The 15,722-nt window shown below is 43.4% G+C and overlaps 1 protein-coding gene across 7 annotated transcripts in view; it reads right to left on the bottom strand.

The window, feature by feature from the left end:
* Rbms3 (RNA binding motif single stranded interacting protein 3) overlaps positions 1 to 15,722 on the bottom strand; it is a 664,175-nt gene that overhangs the window by 375,262 nt on the left and 273,191 nt on the right. For all 7 annotated transcript variants that reach the window (XM_052187038.1, XM_052187040.1, XM_052187041.1 and 4 more), the window contains exon 4: positions 1,489 to 1,580. In XM_052187038.1, the coding sequence (XP_052042998.1) occupies positions 1,489 to 1,580 (92 nt within the window). The remainder of the gene's footprint in view (positions 1 to 1,488; positions 1,581 to 15,722) is intronic.

The following is a 15,722-nucleotide window of genomic DNA, read 5'->3' as shown; positions in this document are numbered from 1 at the left end:
ACAAGACAAATGGCTAAAGCAGCAGATCACGCCATTGTTACATCACTTATTTCTATGGCAACTGGGCCAGGAAACTAGAAACACAAGCAGGGGACAGATGCCCAAGATTTCAAGGTCTTTGCCTGTGGCATCTAACAGTTTGAAGATCTGGGGATTATAAGTTCAAAACTATTAACAGAAAGAATGTTCTAAACTTTAGAGTGTTTATGACAATCCCAAAGGGTAGAACATCAACATCTTTAACATCCAAATGTTATCAGATACATTTTAGCTGTTTAATCTTTCATTTTATCTCCTCTTCTTCCTCCTCTTCCTCTTCTTCCTCATCCTCCTCCTCTTCCTCTTCCTTCTCCTCCTCTTCCTCCTCTTCCTTCTCCTCTTCCTCCTCTTCTTCCTCTTCCTCTTCTTCCTCCTTCTCCTTCTTTCTTTTTTGTTTTTGATTTTGTTTTTTTTGGAGAGAGGGCCTCACAGTGTAGCCCTGGCTAACCCGGAACTCTATTACACAGAGCAAGCAGGCTGTCCTTGAATTCACAGAGACCTGCCTGCCACTGCTTCCAGAGTGCTGGGATCAAAACCGAGGCCAGCCACACCTAGCTTACACCATCATGCTAATATCTCACTAGAGTCCCAAATTAAAATGGAGACAGTGACATGGTATAGATGGTTCCCAGAGATCCATATCATTTTACCACAGAGGCAGATTCTTATAACACTATGGTAATCATGACAGAAAATGAACAGGGGCAATTTCACTTTGACATAAAAAATTCATCATAGTTTCACATACAAAGCCCCAGACAACACATACTATGTAGCCACAAATAATTACTGAAATGATGAGTACGAAGAAAATGGCTCTCCAGATACATTCTGGGCATGTGCACTAAAGCAAAATTCCATCAATAGAGACAGAGGATACTAGCAGTAAGCCTGCATGAATCAGGGAAAAAAGCCATCATCTGAGAACCACCCCCCAAACATGAAAGAAATAAGTAAGTTATTAGTACACATGAAATCAATGATAACTTTCTGTAGTACACCAAAACTCTGCTGACCAGGAAAGTTCTAGACACCAGTACATTGACTCTAACAGTGCTGACTAGGAAAGTTCTAGACACTCATACATGCATATCTCGTTTTTCAGGCCAAACAGAGCCCTCCACATGCATCCTTTAAACACCTCATCACCACATCCAAAGAGCTCATTTATAACTTCATGACAAATCAGGGAGATGATAACAAGTCAACTCTATAGCATGGTTCATTTTCCTTAAGAATTGAGCACTAAAAGAATGTAAACTGTAATTTGGGATCTGCTCATAGCAAGGGAGTAACATTTGATCACACACAGATACATACACACAAAGGCAGACCCTGTGCACAGACTGTCCTGTCTGAGCAGGCCTACCTTGGCCATCTGATTACACACAGATACACACACACAAAGGCAGACCCTGTGCACAGACTGTCTTGTCTGAGCAGGCTTACCTTAGCCATCTGTGCTTGCACGCCATTTGCCTTCAAGGATGCCACTGCTTTCTGTGCGGCTGCAGGACTATCAAAATCTACAAAACCATAACCTGCCAAAATACAAAATCTGGCATTAGTCATCACAGGCAGGCAGACACACCTCAGACTCATGGTCAGCTCTGAATCCCTTTCTTCCAAACAAAACTTGGCTGGACCCAACGGGTCTCATATCTGTGGTCCTGAGTGCTTTAAACATTTTCTCAGTATCTCTAGATATGAGGTGGTTAATTCATTTTCCAGAGCATTTTATAGACTGGGTTGCAAGATGAAGCCCATTTCACACTAACCTGGCAGTTAAGGCAACACTTTGCTTCATTGTGTTCTTTCTGTTACAGAATTGGTGCAAGGGGGAGGAGGAGAAAACCCTGGAAATCCATAAGTGTCTGAAGCTAAAATACATTTTGCAGACCTTTAAAAAGCCTGATACTCATAAAAGCCACAAGAACTGGTAAGTATGATGGGCAATGTTAACTCTCAATGTGATGAAATCTAGAATCACCTGGGAGATGGACCTCTGAGTACATCTGTTGGGGATTACCTTCTTTATGATAGTTACATGGGATGACCCCTCTTAATAGTGGGTAAGGATATTCTCTGAGAGGAGAGTCCTGAATCATGTAAAAGAAAGAAAGCCAGCTGAGCACTTGAAGTATGTGCCCCTTCTGTTCCTTGACTGTGTATGCTATGTGAGCAACTGCTTTCAACTCCTGCCACTGTGACTCTTCTGCCTTGAGGACTGTGCCTAAGCAGCTAGGCCAGAATAAACCCTTTCGTGGTGAAGCTGCTTTCCCAAGGGTGAATTTTCACAGCAATGTGTAAAGAAACCATGACACTAAGGTTATTGTTGTTTGTCCTGAAGCAGGTAGTCAAAAGATACATCTTGGTTGTACAAATAATAAATGTCGTGGGTTAGAGTAGGAGTTTGAACTTACTTCTACCTGATTACTCAGTCTATACTTCTAAATTAAGTATAGGAGCTTGTTTCTCTTAATAGCAGCTCAAATAGCTGATTTTTTAGTATTTTGAAAAAAATTGATGGATACCTATTCAAGTCTCAAAAAACAAACACTGAATGACTATCTTGATTATGGGGAGCATAAATACATGGATCTGCTTGTGTGTATAAGTGAGTATATATAAAAGTTCAGTGAAACAAACAAACAAAAACAATTAATAAGACTCAACGATGGAGAGGAGATGCCTGTGATTCTAGTGTTACTGAGGTAGAGGGAAGAGAATCAGGAGTTCAAGGTCAACCTTGGCTATCTATTGAGTTTAGGGCTAGCCTGAGGTACCTGAGATTATGTGTTGTAAAAAATAAAATAAAAAGGAAAAAAGGACAATAGCTACTGTAGGTGTGTAGGTGTATATTGCAGTTTGAATGTGAATGTCCCCCACAGGCTAATGTGTTTTTTACACTTGATCGCCAACAGGTGGTGCTGTTTGAGAAGGTTGCAGAGCCACTATGAGGTAGTGCTTTGCTGAAGGAAGCGCATTACTGAGAAGTAGAGTTGGTAGAACATGTCCCTACTTACTGTTCAATCTCACCTTCCTATATGAAGGTGATATGTGATCACTCAGCTTTCTGCTCCTGCCACCATGCCTCCCATGCCTGAAGCTATGCCTTCTCTACCATGACAGACTCTATCCCTCAGGCAGTAAAGACCAAAATAAGCACTTTCTCCTGTCAGTTCATTTTCATCAAGGGATTTTAACACACCAACAGAAAAAAATACTAAAACACATCTATATACACATTATAAATATCATGTGTGATATACAGTGTATATAATGTCTTTATATATATATATAGATAGATATAGATATAGATAGATAGATGTGTGTGTGTGTGTGTGTGTGTGTATGTGTGTGCTCCTGAAAAGCCTATGGATGTGTCAACACATCTTCTCATCCATGAAGACAGGTATCTATCTTGTATTTTGTATTTTGAAGTTTGTATCATTCAGGGCTTCCGGGCCTGCCACTGAGACAAACATACCATTGGTGTGCTATCATCTACCTCCAAATAAGAGTGTTTGGGAATTCAATTACCAAGTTGTTTCTTTTAATTAACTTTTTAATTTTCTCCCCTCGAATCCTGTCTTTCTTTTCTCCCTCCCAGCATGTTCTCCCAAAGTGAACTTGCTACACAGCAGCACACCAGCAAAACACTCTCACAAACTGGGGCCAGGCAAGCTGTCATGTTTGTGCTTCTCATACACAGGGAAGTGTGTTCTGCAAGGGCTGGTAATTCTTCTCTCCAGGTGATAAGATGGGGAAGAAAAGCAGAAGGAGAAAGAAAAATCAAGAACCAGAGTTATAGACAAAAGGCACAAAACCTCAAAACTAAGACAGCATTGCCCATGGGTCAGGTGTGAGGACTTAAGGTGCTAATATTTAATGAAATCCTCATTGTGTTCTATAATACTGACAGTGAATCAACTGTATGGAAGTCAAGGCACAGGTGAACTTACACATCTCACCAAAAACATCGAATCTGCTAGATGGCAGGGCCACGATTGGAAGTTAAGTCAGCATAGAAGTTATCCAAGCCATACAAAGAACTGTTTCTATTCCCACCTGAAGCCTGAACCTCTGATGCCTCTCAGAGAAGGGACTGGAAAGGCCTTAGATTTTGCAGCTAGAAAACAAGTTGCCCCAATTCCACAAAAGGCTTACTCCAGCTCATTCTCTTTGCATGTTGCTTCCTGGAGAACCTGGGCTTGCATTGCATCTCCTCATGGGAGGTATGGACAAGGGAGCTAGAGCTGACCTTCATTCGTCTGGAGATCACATTCATTCATCGAGAGCTCATTCTGCCTTCTTATAGTGAAGCTCATCTTCGGGTACTTGACTCAGCACGATCCATAATGTGTGGAAAACAACAACCTCAGTTCCCCACTCACATTCAGCCTATTAGTTATATAGAGAGACATGACAGAATGGCCACACCGAGGAATCTGAAGCTCCCTGGTGTCATGCCTTCCTTGGAATAAAGGAGAACAGGGAACACAGAGTGTGCGCATGTTGATTGCTCGGCACTGAGAAGCCATTGAGAAGTTCTTTCTAACCGGAGACTGGAGGGTGATGGAGAAGGTTGACAGTTTAGATGAAGCAAGGACTATGGCTGCAACACAGAAGAAAGGCATCTGGCTATTCCACTGACTGAGATGGAGGAAGTGAGGAAAGACAAACAGGACCTGGTGATTGACTGATCAGACTGGGAGTAAGGGAGGGGTGGATGACAAGGATTGTTGCTTGGTCGGATTATGTTTTCCTTTGCCATAAGCATCTGTGTGAGGGAGCTATGGTGTGTTGAAGTGAAGAGACTGGAGGAGGATTCACCAGAAGTGAGGGAAGACTGAAGACACATGCAGTCAAAACACCTGTGAGAACTTATGCAGTCATATTGCAGTTGGATATTGTGATGGTTGGCTTTGAATGACCTCTTGACACAATACAGAATCACCTGGAATAGATTTTCCATGACGGGTTGTTGATCAACTTGATCCATTGATCAAGTTGCCTGTGGGAATGTCTGTTCAGAGATTGCCCTGATTATGTTATGTGATGGGGAAATATCCGGCTCACTATGGGCAGCTCCACTCCCTTCGAACTGTGTCTGGGTGAAAATAAAGAGTTGGGCACAAGCATGGATGCTTTTATTCCTGTCTTATGTGGATCATGGATATAGCATGATCAGCCACACCATGCTTCTACTTCTACCTCCATGCTAGGATAAGTTGACACAAACTCTTTCTCTCTCCTAAAGTGGTTCTGTCAACTATTTCAACACAGCACCAGGTTGGCACCAGGTAAAATAAGCAAAGATTATAAATACATATTAAGTGGGGAACAACTTAAAAATGCTAGTTACAGAAAAAGAAAAAATTATCTAGATTGGGGAAATGTTTAGATTCCAACTCGAAAAATTTCAGGCATTAGGTCTCAGAGGCAAGTTTGCAGGGAAGAAAGACCAAAACAGAAGGAGAGAGGGTGACAGACATAAACAGGAACAGGTCCTCTCATAACCAGGCAAGAAAGGCTCCCAAGAGGGAAAGAGAAGCAGTCATGGTATATTGGTTGGTTTTGTGTCAACTTGACATAAGTTGGAGCTATCACAGAGAAATGAGCTTCAGATGAGGAAATGTCTCCATAAGATGCAGCTGGAAGGAATTTTCTCAAGTAGTGATCAAGGGGAGAAGGCCCCTTGTGGGTGGTACCATCTCTTGGCTAGTAGTCGTGGGCTCTATAAAAAAGCAAGCTGAGCAAGCCAGGGGAGCAAGTCACTAAGAAACATCCCTCCATGGCCTCTGCATCAACTTCTGCTTCCTGATCTGCTTGAGTTCCAGTCATGACTTCCTTTAGCAATGAACAGCAACATGGAACTGTAAGCTGAACAAACTCTTTCCTCCCCAAGTTGCTTCTTGGTCATGATGTTTGTGCAGGAATAGAAACCCTGACTAAGACAAATTGGTACCAGCTTAGTGTGGCATTCCTGTGACAGCCATGTTTTGGGAAGGACTTTGGAAGAACTTTGAACATTAGGCTAGAAGATCCATTCAGTGTTAAGAGCTCTGTGGGATGTAGGAGCTCTGTAGGAGCTTGGAAGATAATATTGAGAACAGTGCAGAAGACGGAGTTATGGCTTGTGAATTTTCAGAGGGAAGATTAAAGACTCTTTATCAGGGCTGTTGCTATTTTAATTGTGAAGATTCTGTGGTTTTGGTTAGGTGGGGCTGAAGAATCAACTGTGATTAACAAGATACCAGAACTACTGAAGCGAAAACTTTGCATTACTGGGACTATTGATGCTGGTTAGCTGGAGCTAAGACAACAGTGATTAAGAAGAGACCAGCATCACTGAGGTGAAATCTTCTGGGAAGTGTTTTCTGAGAGCACAGAGGCTGTGTTCCAGAGATAGCCAAGGTTGTACCTTGTGCTGTGGCTGGACTTGGTAATGTGTAAGAGTCACCCAGGTGGTACTGGTTTCGAAGGCATGAAGGGGTCCTGAAGAGCAGCTGAGGTTCAGCACTGTGAGAGGTCATGAAGGTGCAGTCTCAGTTGCAATTGATGATCTAGGACTTGAACAGGTCATGTAAAGGAGTTGAGGCTTGGCCCCATGAAGAGAGCCTATGAGAGGCTATTGGTGAAGTCTAGTTACAGCAAAAGACAGCAGTATTTTGGAGATGCCAGTATCATGAATGACCACCAAGAAAGCAGCAGCAGTGGAGTACAGGCATCTGGAGCCTAGAAGACAAGGTGTGTCCTACAAAGGGCAGAGCTGGAGAAGTGACCCAAGCTCTTCAAGGAATCCAGAAGATCATGAGTGGATCCCAGACACTGGACCGTTGGTGTTTGATTTTGCTTTTTATTGTGACTGTACCCTGATATTTTTCTCTCTTAAAGGTAGAAAGTATTTTAGTGGAGTTCACAGTTAAGAGTAAAAAGACTTTGAATTTTAAAAGATTGGATATTTTTAAGGGAATTGAAATTTTAAAATTGAAATTTTAAGAATTCGCAAAGAGTATGGGACTTTTAAAGTTATTTAAATCTTGGGGATGAATAAGAAAGTAAGGGTTGAGGCTTAATAGTGATGTGCTTGTATGTCAAGTTGACAAGGGGTCAATTGTACTGGCTGGTTTTTGTGCCAACTTGACACAGGCTCTAGTTATCACAGAGAAAAGAGCTTCAGGTGAGGAAATGTCTCCATCAGTTCCAGCTATAAGGCATTCCCTCAATTAGTAATCAAGGGGGGAGGGGAGGGCCCCTTGTGGGTGGTGCCATCCTGGGCTGGTAGTCTTGGGTTCTATAAGAAATCAAGCTGAGCAAGTCAGGGGAAGCAAACCATTAAGAAACATCCCTCCATAGCCTCTGCATCAGCTCCTGCTTCCTGACCTGCTTGAGTTCTAGTCCTGACTTCCTTCAGACATGAACACCAATATGGACGTGTAAGCTGAATAAGCCCTTTCCTCCCTAACTTGCTTCTTGGTCATGACATTTTGTCCAGGAATAGGAACCCTAAGACACATGGCAAGTACTGGAGAGCATGCGTGAAAGCGTGTGAAAATGCCCAGTGCCCTTAAGACCACAGATGTCTGGGAAGCAGTAAAGGCTGAAGCTTGCCCTCTCTGAGGAAGAGGTAGGGGAGGAAGAGGGAAGGAGGAGGTATAGACAGGCTTTATAAAAGGAGGTTAACTTGGCTAATGGGGAGTATTGAGAGAGAAAATTAGAAGGAAGATATGAGGTCAATGCTGGGGGTTTGTGTGCATGTGTGTAGTGTATGTATTCACATTTATATGCGTGTAACATATGAATTCACATGTACATTTGTGTGGAACCCAACATTCAATCTTAAGGGTCATTCCTTGAACTTAGGCATTGAGTTAGGACCCACCTACTTTGTTTACTGAGACGTGGCGTCTCATGCACATGGAACTTACTGTGTAGGCAAGACTGGGTGGCCAGCAAGACCCAGGGATTTGCCTGTCTCCACCTTCTAGCATTGTCATTACAAATACATGTCATCCTGCCCAATATGGGGACCAGGGTTTGAGTCTAGAGTCTCATTACTGGGGCTGGAGAGATGACTCAGAGGTTAAGAGAACTGACTGCTCTTCTGAAGGTCCTGAGTTCAAATCCCAGCAACCACATGGTGGCTCATTACCATCTGTAATGAGATCTGATTTTCTCTTCTGGAGTGTCTGAGGACAGCTACAGTGTACTTATATATAATAAATAAATCTTTGAAAAAAACTTGTTATCTCTCTCTCATCCTTCAACTGCATTAACTGAGTTTTTATTTTCTTTATAAGATTGTGTGTGTGTGTGTGTGCACATCATATACCTCTTTACAGTTTTGAGTAAGAAGGGAAGTGGGGACGATTAAGCTGAGAAGAGATCCATGCTTCATGAAAACAAGACAACTCATAAAAGATCCTTTCCGAGAAGGTGCAGACCCAGGAACATCTGCACAGATGTGGGCATGATGCCCCAACACCGACAGTCACTGGAAGGAAGAAGCACCCTGGCTGTGTGAGTTATATATCTCACTCAGTGCTGTGACCAAGTTCCTGACAAAAGCAACTGAAAGGAATGGCTCATCCTGGCTTTCAGTTCGGGGTGACACGGTCCATCGTGGCAGGAAAGCATGGCAGGAAGAACAGGAGAAAACTGGTCACATCGTATGGACAGTCAGGCAGAGAGCAGGCAGGAAGTGGGCTGGTTTATAAATCCACAAGGCCACCTCAGTCACTTGATTCCTTTCCCACTTCGTAGCCCTGAATTAGTGTCTTCCTTCAGACTGTAGAGGGCTGGTTTTTGATTGTGTCAAGAAAGAAGGAGGAAGCAATGGCTGGGCAAAAGAAAAAAGGTGGGACTTCCAGGTCCCAGGAAGAGAAGAAGGAGCAGGCACAAGGAAAGCAGAGGACTTTTCGGGCATGCTTTGGAATGGGAGGCCAGTTACAACCATGTAATATCTTGGGTAGCTAGAAATGGCAGCTTCTACCTCCTGCAGAAGGCTGAAATAGACTTGCTGATCAAGTCAGTACAGGAGATTTTTCCCCCCATGCAACATTAGATTCCTCCTTTCACTCCAAGCCCTCTACTCCACGCAGTATATTAGAAAATCTAGGTGTGGCTCTTCAGGGAGCTGTGTTCCCATGCACACTAAGCAATTTCCACAAGGTCACCTTGAGCTTTCTCTCAGGAAATTTATGACTGGATTCTGGGGATAAGGAGGGACACCACACCTGTGGGGATGGCCCCAAGCCAACAAGAAGCAAAAGATTCTGCATATAGACTTAGAACAAAGAGAGAGTAACAACTCTCAGGTTGTGGGATATTCACATATACTTTCACCGGTTTAAGTGAGTGTCCGGAGGTCAAAGTGTCTCAAGAAACCTTGAAAGTTATTTCCATTCTGGAAGTAAACGTGGCATTTTGGAGGTTTACGAGGGTAAGAGCTACATCACAGTCTGGAGAAAACAAAATGAAATCCAAGGCTGGCTCTAATAAGAAACAGTGATGGGTTGAGTGAGGGATAAAAATCACTTTAATTTGGTTTCAGTTTGCTTAATTAAGTCTGGTCACGGCCACCTCTGTCCCTGCAGCTGGCAGGGGAAAGGGAGCAGAGCAATACCACCCTGCGGTGCCCCAAGGTAAGGCGAGTCAGGACAAACTCAGCTTGGTGACTGTGCATCCACCTCCCCTCTTGTGTCACCAAATTTGGCCACAGGTTCAAGCCAATTAGATTCAAATGTCACTGTTCCCCACCCCACCTCCCCCCCACTCAGACACCCACATCCAGAGCTTGTTTTTCTTCCTGGTCAGAGGAGATCAGGTCAGCAGCTTAGCAATTAGCCGGAAGTGGAAGATAGGAGGAAAGGAACTGTGGGATAATTAGGTCATTCTGCGAATTCGGTCTTCCATTCACAGGCTTAATCAATGCTTCCCTGAAATGCTTTATACCTTCTGCACTGCTTACTTAAGGTTTGGTTACTGCACAGCACTACCAGCGATTTGACCTTCTAGAAAAATAATCTATATTAATTGCAGCTTAACTTTAGAGTATCGCCTGAGGGGCCTTTGTCTGTCTCCTTTCCTGCAGTCATGGGTTACATATTCCAGGGACCTTTATCCTTCAAAGCCCATCATGCAAAGATGGGTTTGGAGTTTCATTAAAGTGTCTTTAAATATACAGTAGTTGATTTTAGATTTCTGTGTTGCTGCTGCTTCTCTGTGCTGGCAACTGAACCTATGCTTTTGTTTACCAATATTGGGGTTGTTTGGTGGGGCAGGGTGCAACTGGAGAACCTCCCCCTTGATACGGTCGCTCGCATCATTTGGTCTCAGAGTTTTAGCTGCACACTGAATTCCACACCATTTGTGTGGTTCTTTGTCTTGGGGAAAGATATCAGAACACAGATGATGAGCCGGCTGGGAGTAAAATGTGACTTCTAAACAAGCAGTGAATGACTTGGCTGGAATTGATAGGTGAAACGGAAGTCCTACTCAAATGGATCTAGTGGGATACCCAAGATTTCACCTTCTTCTGCTATTTATCTCAGTGACAGAACCTAGGACAAACTCCATTCCTCCTTTAGCTCTAAACTCTCTGGGGCCTTTGTCCTTTCCTCAGTATCCACTGTGAGCATTTATCAAGAGGAATCCTGAATATGTCAGAAGAAGCAGGACAGCAGCACACAAGTCTACCTTGTATATGTGAAAAAGCAAAGAACAAATCTTAAGTCTGCTCAGGTGTAGAGACAGACAACTCTTATTTGGTAGGATAAGAACCCAACTAAAATCATCTCCGCCATTATAATCCTAAACCAATAGGAATACCCTTAGATTTGACCATAGAATCTCACAATTTTTATATGTTAAAGGAAGACACTGTTTACTGCCTATACAGAGGGTTACAGGAAACCTAGCAAACAAGAAACTAAAATAGGCAACGAATTCATACAACAGTAAGCAGACTATTCCAATCAAGTTCCCTGACCATCATGATATCACTGTATCAGAAACCATAATGCAATATATTAACCTTTAAAAGAAGATTTCCTAGCTTTGGAGATGCTTTGAACCATGGTGTGTCTCTCCTATCATTAAATTTATTAACTATCTACTTCAAAGGTGAAAGAAAAAGATTAGGTACTTTAAGAAAAAATAAAGACAGCTCGAATATGTCTCTTCTTGTCCCAGGGTTTATGGTATTGTAAAGCTGATAACTTTACATGTGGCAGAGGGAGTCAGGAGACCTTTTTGGTGGGTAGGAGGACTTGTCACTGAAGCACGAATATCTAAGTTCAAATCTCCAGCATCCATACACAGCCCAGCATGGCTGTGCATGCCTCTAAACTCGGTGATGTAAGGGAGGGGACAGGAGGATCCCCAGAGCTTGCTGGCCACCAGCTAAGCTCCAGGTTCAGTGAAAGTCGCTGCCTCAAAGGAATAAGGTGGAGAGAGGGAGAGAGAGAGAGAGAGAGAGAGAGAGAGAGAGAGAGAGAGAGAGAGCCAATGCCAGCCCTGGCCTCTGAGCACACACAGGCAAGCACAGCCCTACACATGCCTACATGCAGACACAAATAAGCAGATAATCCAAATTACCCTCACACAAAGTTCTCTCACACAGTTCCTTCACATTGATTTTTGTATGCAGTTTTGCCCAACAGAGTCAATCAGCCACAAATCTAGGTTTCTTTCAGTGAGTCACGATGGGAGTAATACACACATGGTGTGTGTGTGTGTGTGTGTGTGTGTGTGTGTGTGTGTGTGTCTGTGTGTGTGTGTCTGTGTGTCTGGGTGTGTGTGTGTGTCTGTGTGTGTCTATGTGTGTCTGTGTGTGTGTACCTGTCTGCATCCCATTTTATATGCACATATGCATCAGATCAGGAGGTAGGCATAGAGGAGAACCACTGTAATACCTGGAAAGGACAAGCAAACCATTGTTTCCAGGTGGGGGTAAGCAAGCTGCAGTTTGTACATAAAATAAACAAAAACAGAAGTAAGGGCTGGGTAAAAGACAGGTTTTTCTAGTCTGGCTGAATAAAACAAAGACAGACAAACTCAGCAAGTAAAGGAACTTGCATTCAAGTACCTCTTGAAAATATGCTCTCTCTGTTTATAGTGTGTGAGAAATCATTCTGAGCTAGACTCAAGCTCAGATGGGTCTACCAACTCACCACATGCAGTTGATTTTTTTTAATGGGACAAATTACTGACAGAGTCAAAACTAGGATCCAGATCATAATTTAGGAGCTGGGTGAAACGCGCAAGTGTTATCGAGACTCAGTGTCCACAGTTTACCTAGTCTTCTTCTGGGCCAGCTATTGTTTTATTGCATGGCAGAGATTCAAGAAGCAGCCAGTGTAGGTATAAATGTCAGACCAACCTTCAGGAAGCCTCCCTTTGCTGACAGGCTGTGTTCAAAGATGTCTGTGAATTGTTGGAACAATGCATCTCTTCCGTTGGAATAGAGGAGAGAACACACTGCAGGCCACCACTGGGTAGGCAGAACTGCCTACAACCTAAGCCCCGACTTCCCAGTCCCCTCGGCCTCCCCTTGCTCTGCCTTACAACAGGCAGAGATAGAGTTCTCCAGGCACAGAGCAGAGGGCCTGGTCTTAGTTAGCAGGCACTGATTGGAGGGGAACTGCTGCCAAGCCTTGGCACTCTACTCTATATTTAGACTCAGTGAATCCCCAAAATGGTTGGTGTGGGACACTCAGAGTCAACACCCATCTTCAGAATCCATCGTGCACATTGGAGAAGAAAGCAAAACCCACAAAGGGGAATAGTTTAAGAAGAAACTTCATATGTGCTTCTCAGGTTCTCACTTTCTTGTTTGTTTGTTTTGTACATGTATGGAGGACATTCACACATGTATGTGTGGCTATGTGAATGTGGTAAACATACACATGTATGTGTGGCTATGTATGTATGGCTATGTATGTGTGGCTATGTATGTGTGGCTATGTAAATGTGTTCAGACTTGTAAGAGGAAGATGTTGGAATCCTGACCTACCACTCTTATAATTGCCTTTGAACAAGGCCCTTGTGTGGAAACTGATCCTAGGCTGGTGGGCAGCAAACTGCAGAAATCCTCTTGTCTCCACCCTCACAGTGCTGAGGTTTCTGATACAAGACTTTTCTTATGCAACTCATGGATGGTAACTGAGTTCCCCGTGTTTTCAAAGCTTCTCTCCAGCTCCACGGTGGTCTCTGTTTATGTTGTTTGCTTTATGAGCCTGAGTTTCATTACAGAGCCCAGGTTGGCCTGAAACATTTTATTTTTTGTCTTTTACTGTAGTTGATTCTTTATGTGTGCATGTTGAAGAGTTGAGTGTGGCAGATGAGAGTTGGTTCTCTCTTTCCACTTTCTTTCCCCTTAGTCCCAGGACTTGAACTCAGATCATTACTTGGTGCCGCTGAGTGGTTGGGCTATCTTGCTACCTCAAGTTATATAATCTGATTTTAGAAATATTAGGGGCCAGGAGACATCTCAGATAAAGTGTCTGTTGTACAAGCGAGAGCTTGGATCCCAGATTTTGTGTCAAAGCTGGATGTGGTGGTTTCTATAATCCCAGTCCTGGGTATGGGGAGACCCGACGGTTCCTGGAGTTCATTGTCTAAATCACTGAGCTTCAGTTCATTGAGAGACACCGTCTTAAGAACTGAGGCAGAAAGAAACCCATCAGCCTCAGGCTCCCACATACACAGGTGCCCATATCCACATAAACATGTTACATGCACAAAGATTCGGCTAATATAAAAACAACAGGCATGAAGCTGTTACACAAAGGCAGATAGATGACTAACTCAAGTTTATTCTTTCATTTTAACCAAAGTGGGACCAGATCCTGCACACCGTTTTCTCCTCTCCTCTCACAGTGATGTGCTTAGATCTATCTCCACACCTTTACAGGAAATAATCAAGATCTTAGGAGAGAAAATTTGAGATCTGTGGAAGGAAGAGGGCACGAAGAAGATGTGCTCTGACTTCACACTTATCTCCAACTTCAAAATAGAATTCTCCTCAACAGTTGAAGACATGTTTCCCCCAAGGAAAATTTACTGAAAATTATTAATTGATGTGTATGACAATAATATCACTATTTTTTCAAGTTACTTCTCTCTCTCTCTCTCTCTCTCTCTCTCTCTCTCTCTCTCTCTGTGTGTGTGTGTGTGTGTGTGTGTGTGTGTGTGTTTGCTCAGGCATGCTCCTGCATATGCTTAAAAGATCAGAGGTCAGCCTGAGGGATTCTGCTCACTCCTTCCACCAAGTGGGCTCCAGGGATCAAACTCAGGTAATCAAACACCTGGCAGCAAGCACCTTTACCTGCTGAGCCACCTCACCAACACGAGAGGTGTTACTTTAAATAACTGGCTATTCACATAGCAAGATTATTTCTCTCTCTTCCCTGATCCTTCAACAGAATGTTAAGATCTTAGGACAGGCTGGTTAAGGTGCACTTTGAGAGCTCTATAGTTTAGGATACACACACACACACACACACACACATAGTTATCAACAATAATCTTCACAAGGGTCATTGTTTGGGTTATTAAATAAGACAGCTACATGGAGCCGAGACCAAACAGCCCTCTTCCCACTGCTCCCCTGGAGATTTCTTTCCTTTTGCTTTAAGGACTGATCTAGATATCAGCGGTATTGGTAACACTGGGAGGGGTGGGGTGGGCATTGATGGATATGCAGCTGTGCGGGCCATCACTGATCTACTGCATTAGTCTTTAAAGGGTGACATGATCCAAAGTGGTCCCTTAGACGTGCACATTAAACATGAAGCTGTGCAAGATGCCCAAGGTGACAGGAAAGATGTCATCTGCTGTCCTCACGGGATGCCTGGGAGACCAGGCCTTATCCAGCTCTTCCCAATCCCCTAGTTGTCCTACAGCCCACTCCCAAAGCCTCCCAAGACTCCACTGTGACAGCTGTAATACTTTCAAGGCCACACATCTCTCCCAAGGCAGCCTGTGCTGGGCAAGAAGAGCGTTTGCTGGAAAATCAGTTGGTATGGCCAGAAGGATCCTTCCTACAGTCTGGGTTCAAATCCCGCCTCTGCTATTTTGTAACAATGAGGCCTTACCCACAGAACCGTCAACCAAATGAGAATAATATTACCTAAGAAGGAAGCACACTGGCTGTAGGTACTGAATGAATTCAAATGTATTCAAAGAAGCTGGCTGAGTGCCTGTGGCAGTTCCCACAGCTTCTCAGACTGAGCTGCAATCCAAGACTCTGGTTAATTTAGTCATCTTTAAATGCACGCTCAGGGATGAGCGTGGTTGGCGGACTCACTTCCACACAGAGGCGAGATGGTACTCTTACATTTCCAAACACATCACTCCTTCAGCTTAAATTTGAAAATGAATAGCGGAAACCACAGAATTGGGTTTCCCCCAATAATCTATTGAAGTGTAATAATTTCTTATGCCCTTGCACCATGCTTTCATGTTTGTGCACTGGATCCTGTTTGTTACAAAGTTCAAATTAGCCCTACATTGATACATCAGGAAAAACTATAAACCTAACATTCATTTGAAGAAGCAGGTAACCAGTGTGGAATGATTATACAATAAATGCATTATGCAAATCCCAGCAAACATTCCGTGCATACTGGATAAAGAATCAAATTAAAGTCTCATAACCCTCGGAAAATTAAAGC

This window comes from Apodemus sylvaticus, chromosome 7 (assembly GCF_947179515.1).
Source record: "Apodemus sylvaticus chromosome 7, mApoSyl1.1, whole genome shotgun sequence".
Classification (NCBI taxonomy): Eukaryota; Metazoa; Chordata; class Mammalia; order Rodentia; family Muridae; genus Apodemus; species Apodemus sylvaticus.
This window is presented reverse-complemented; position numbering and strand designations above follow the sequence as displayed.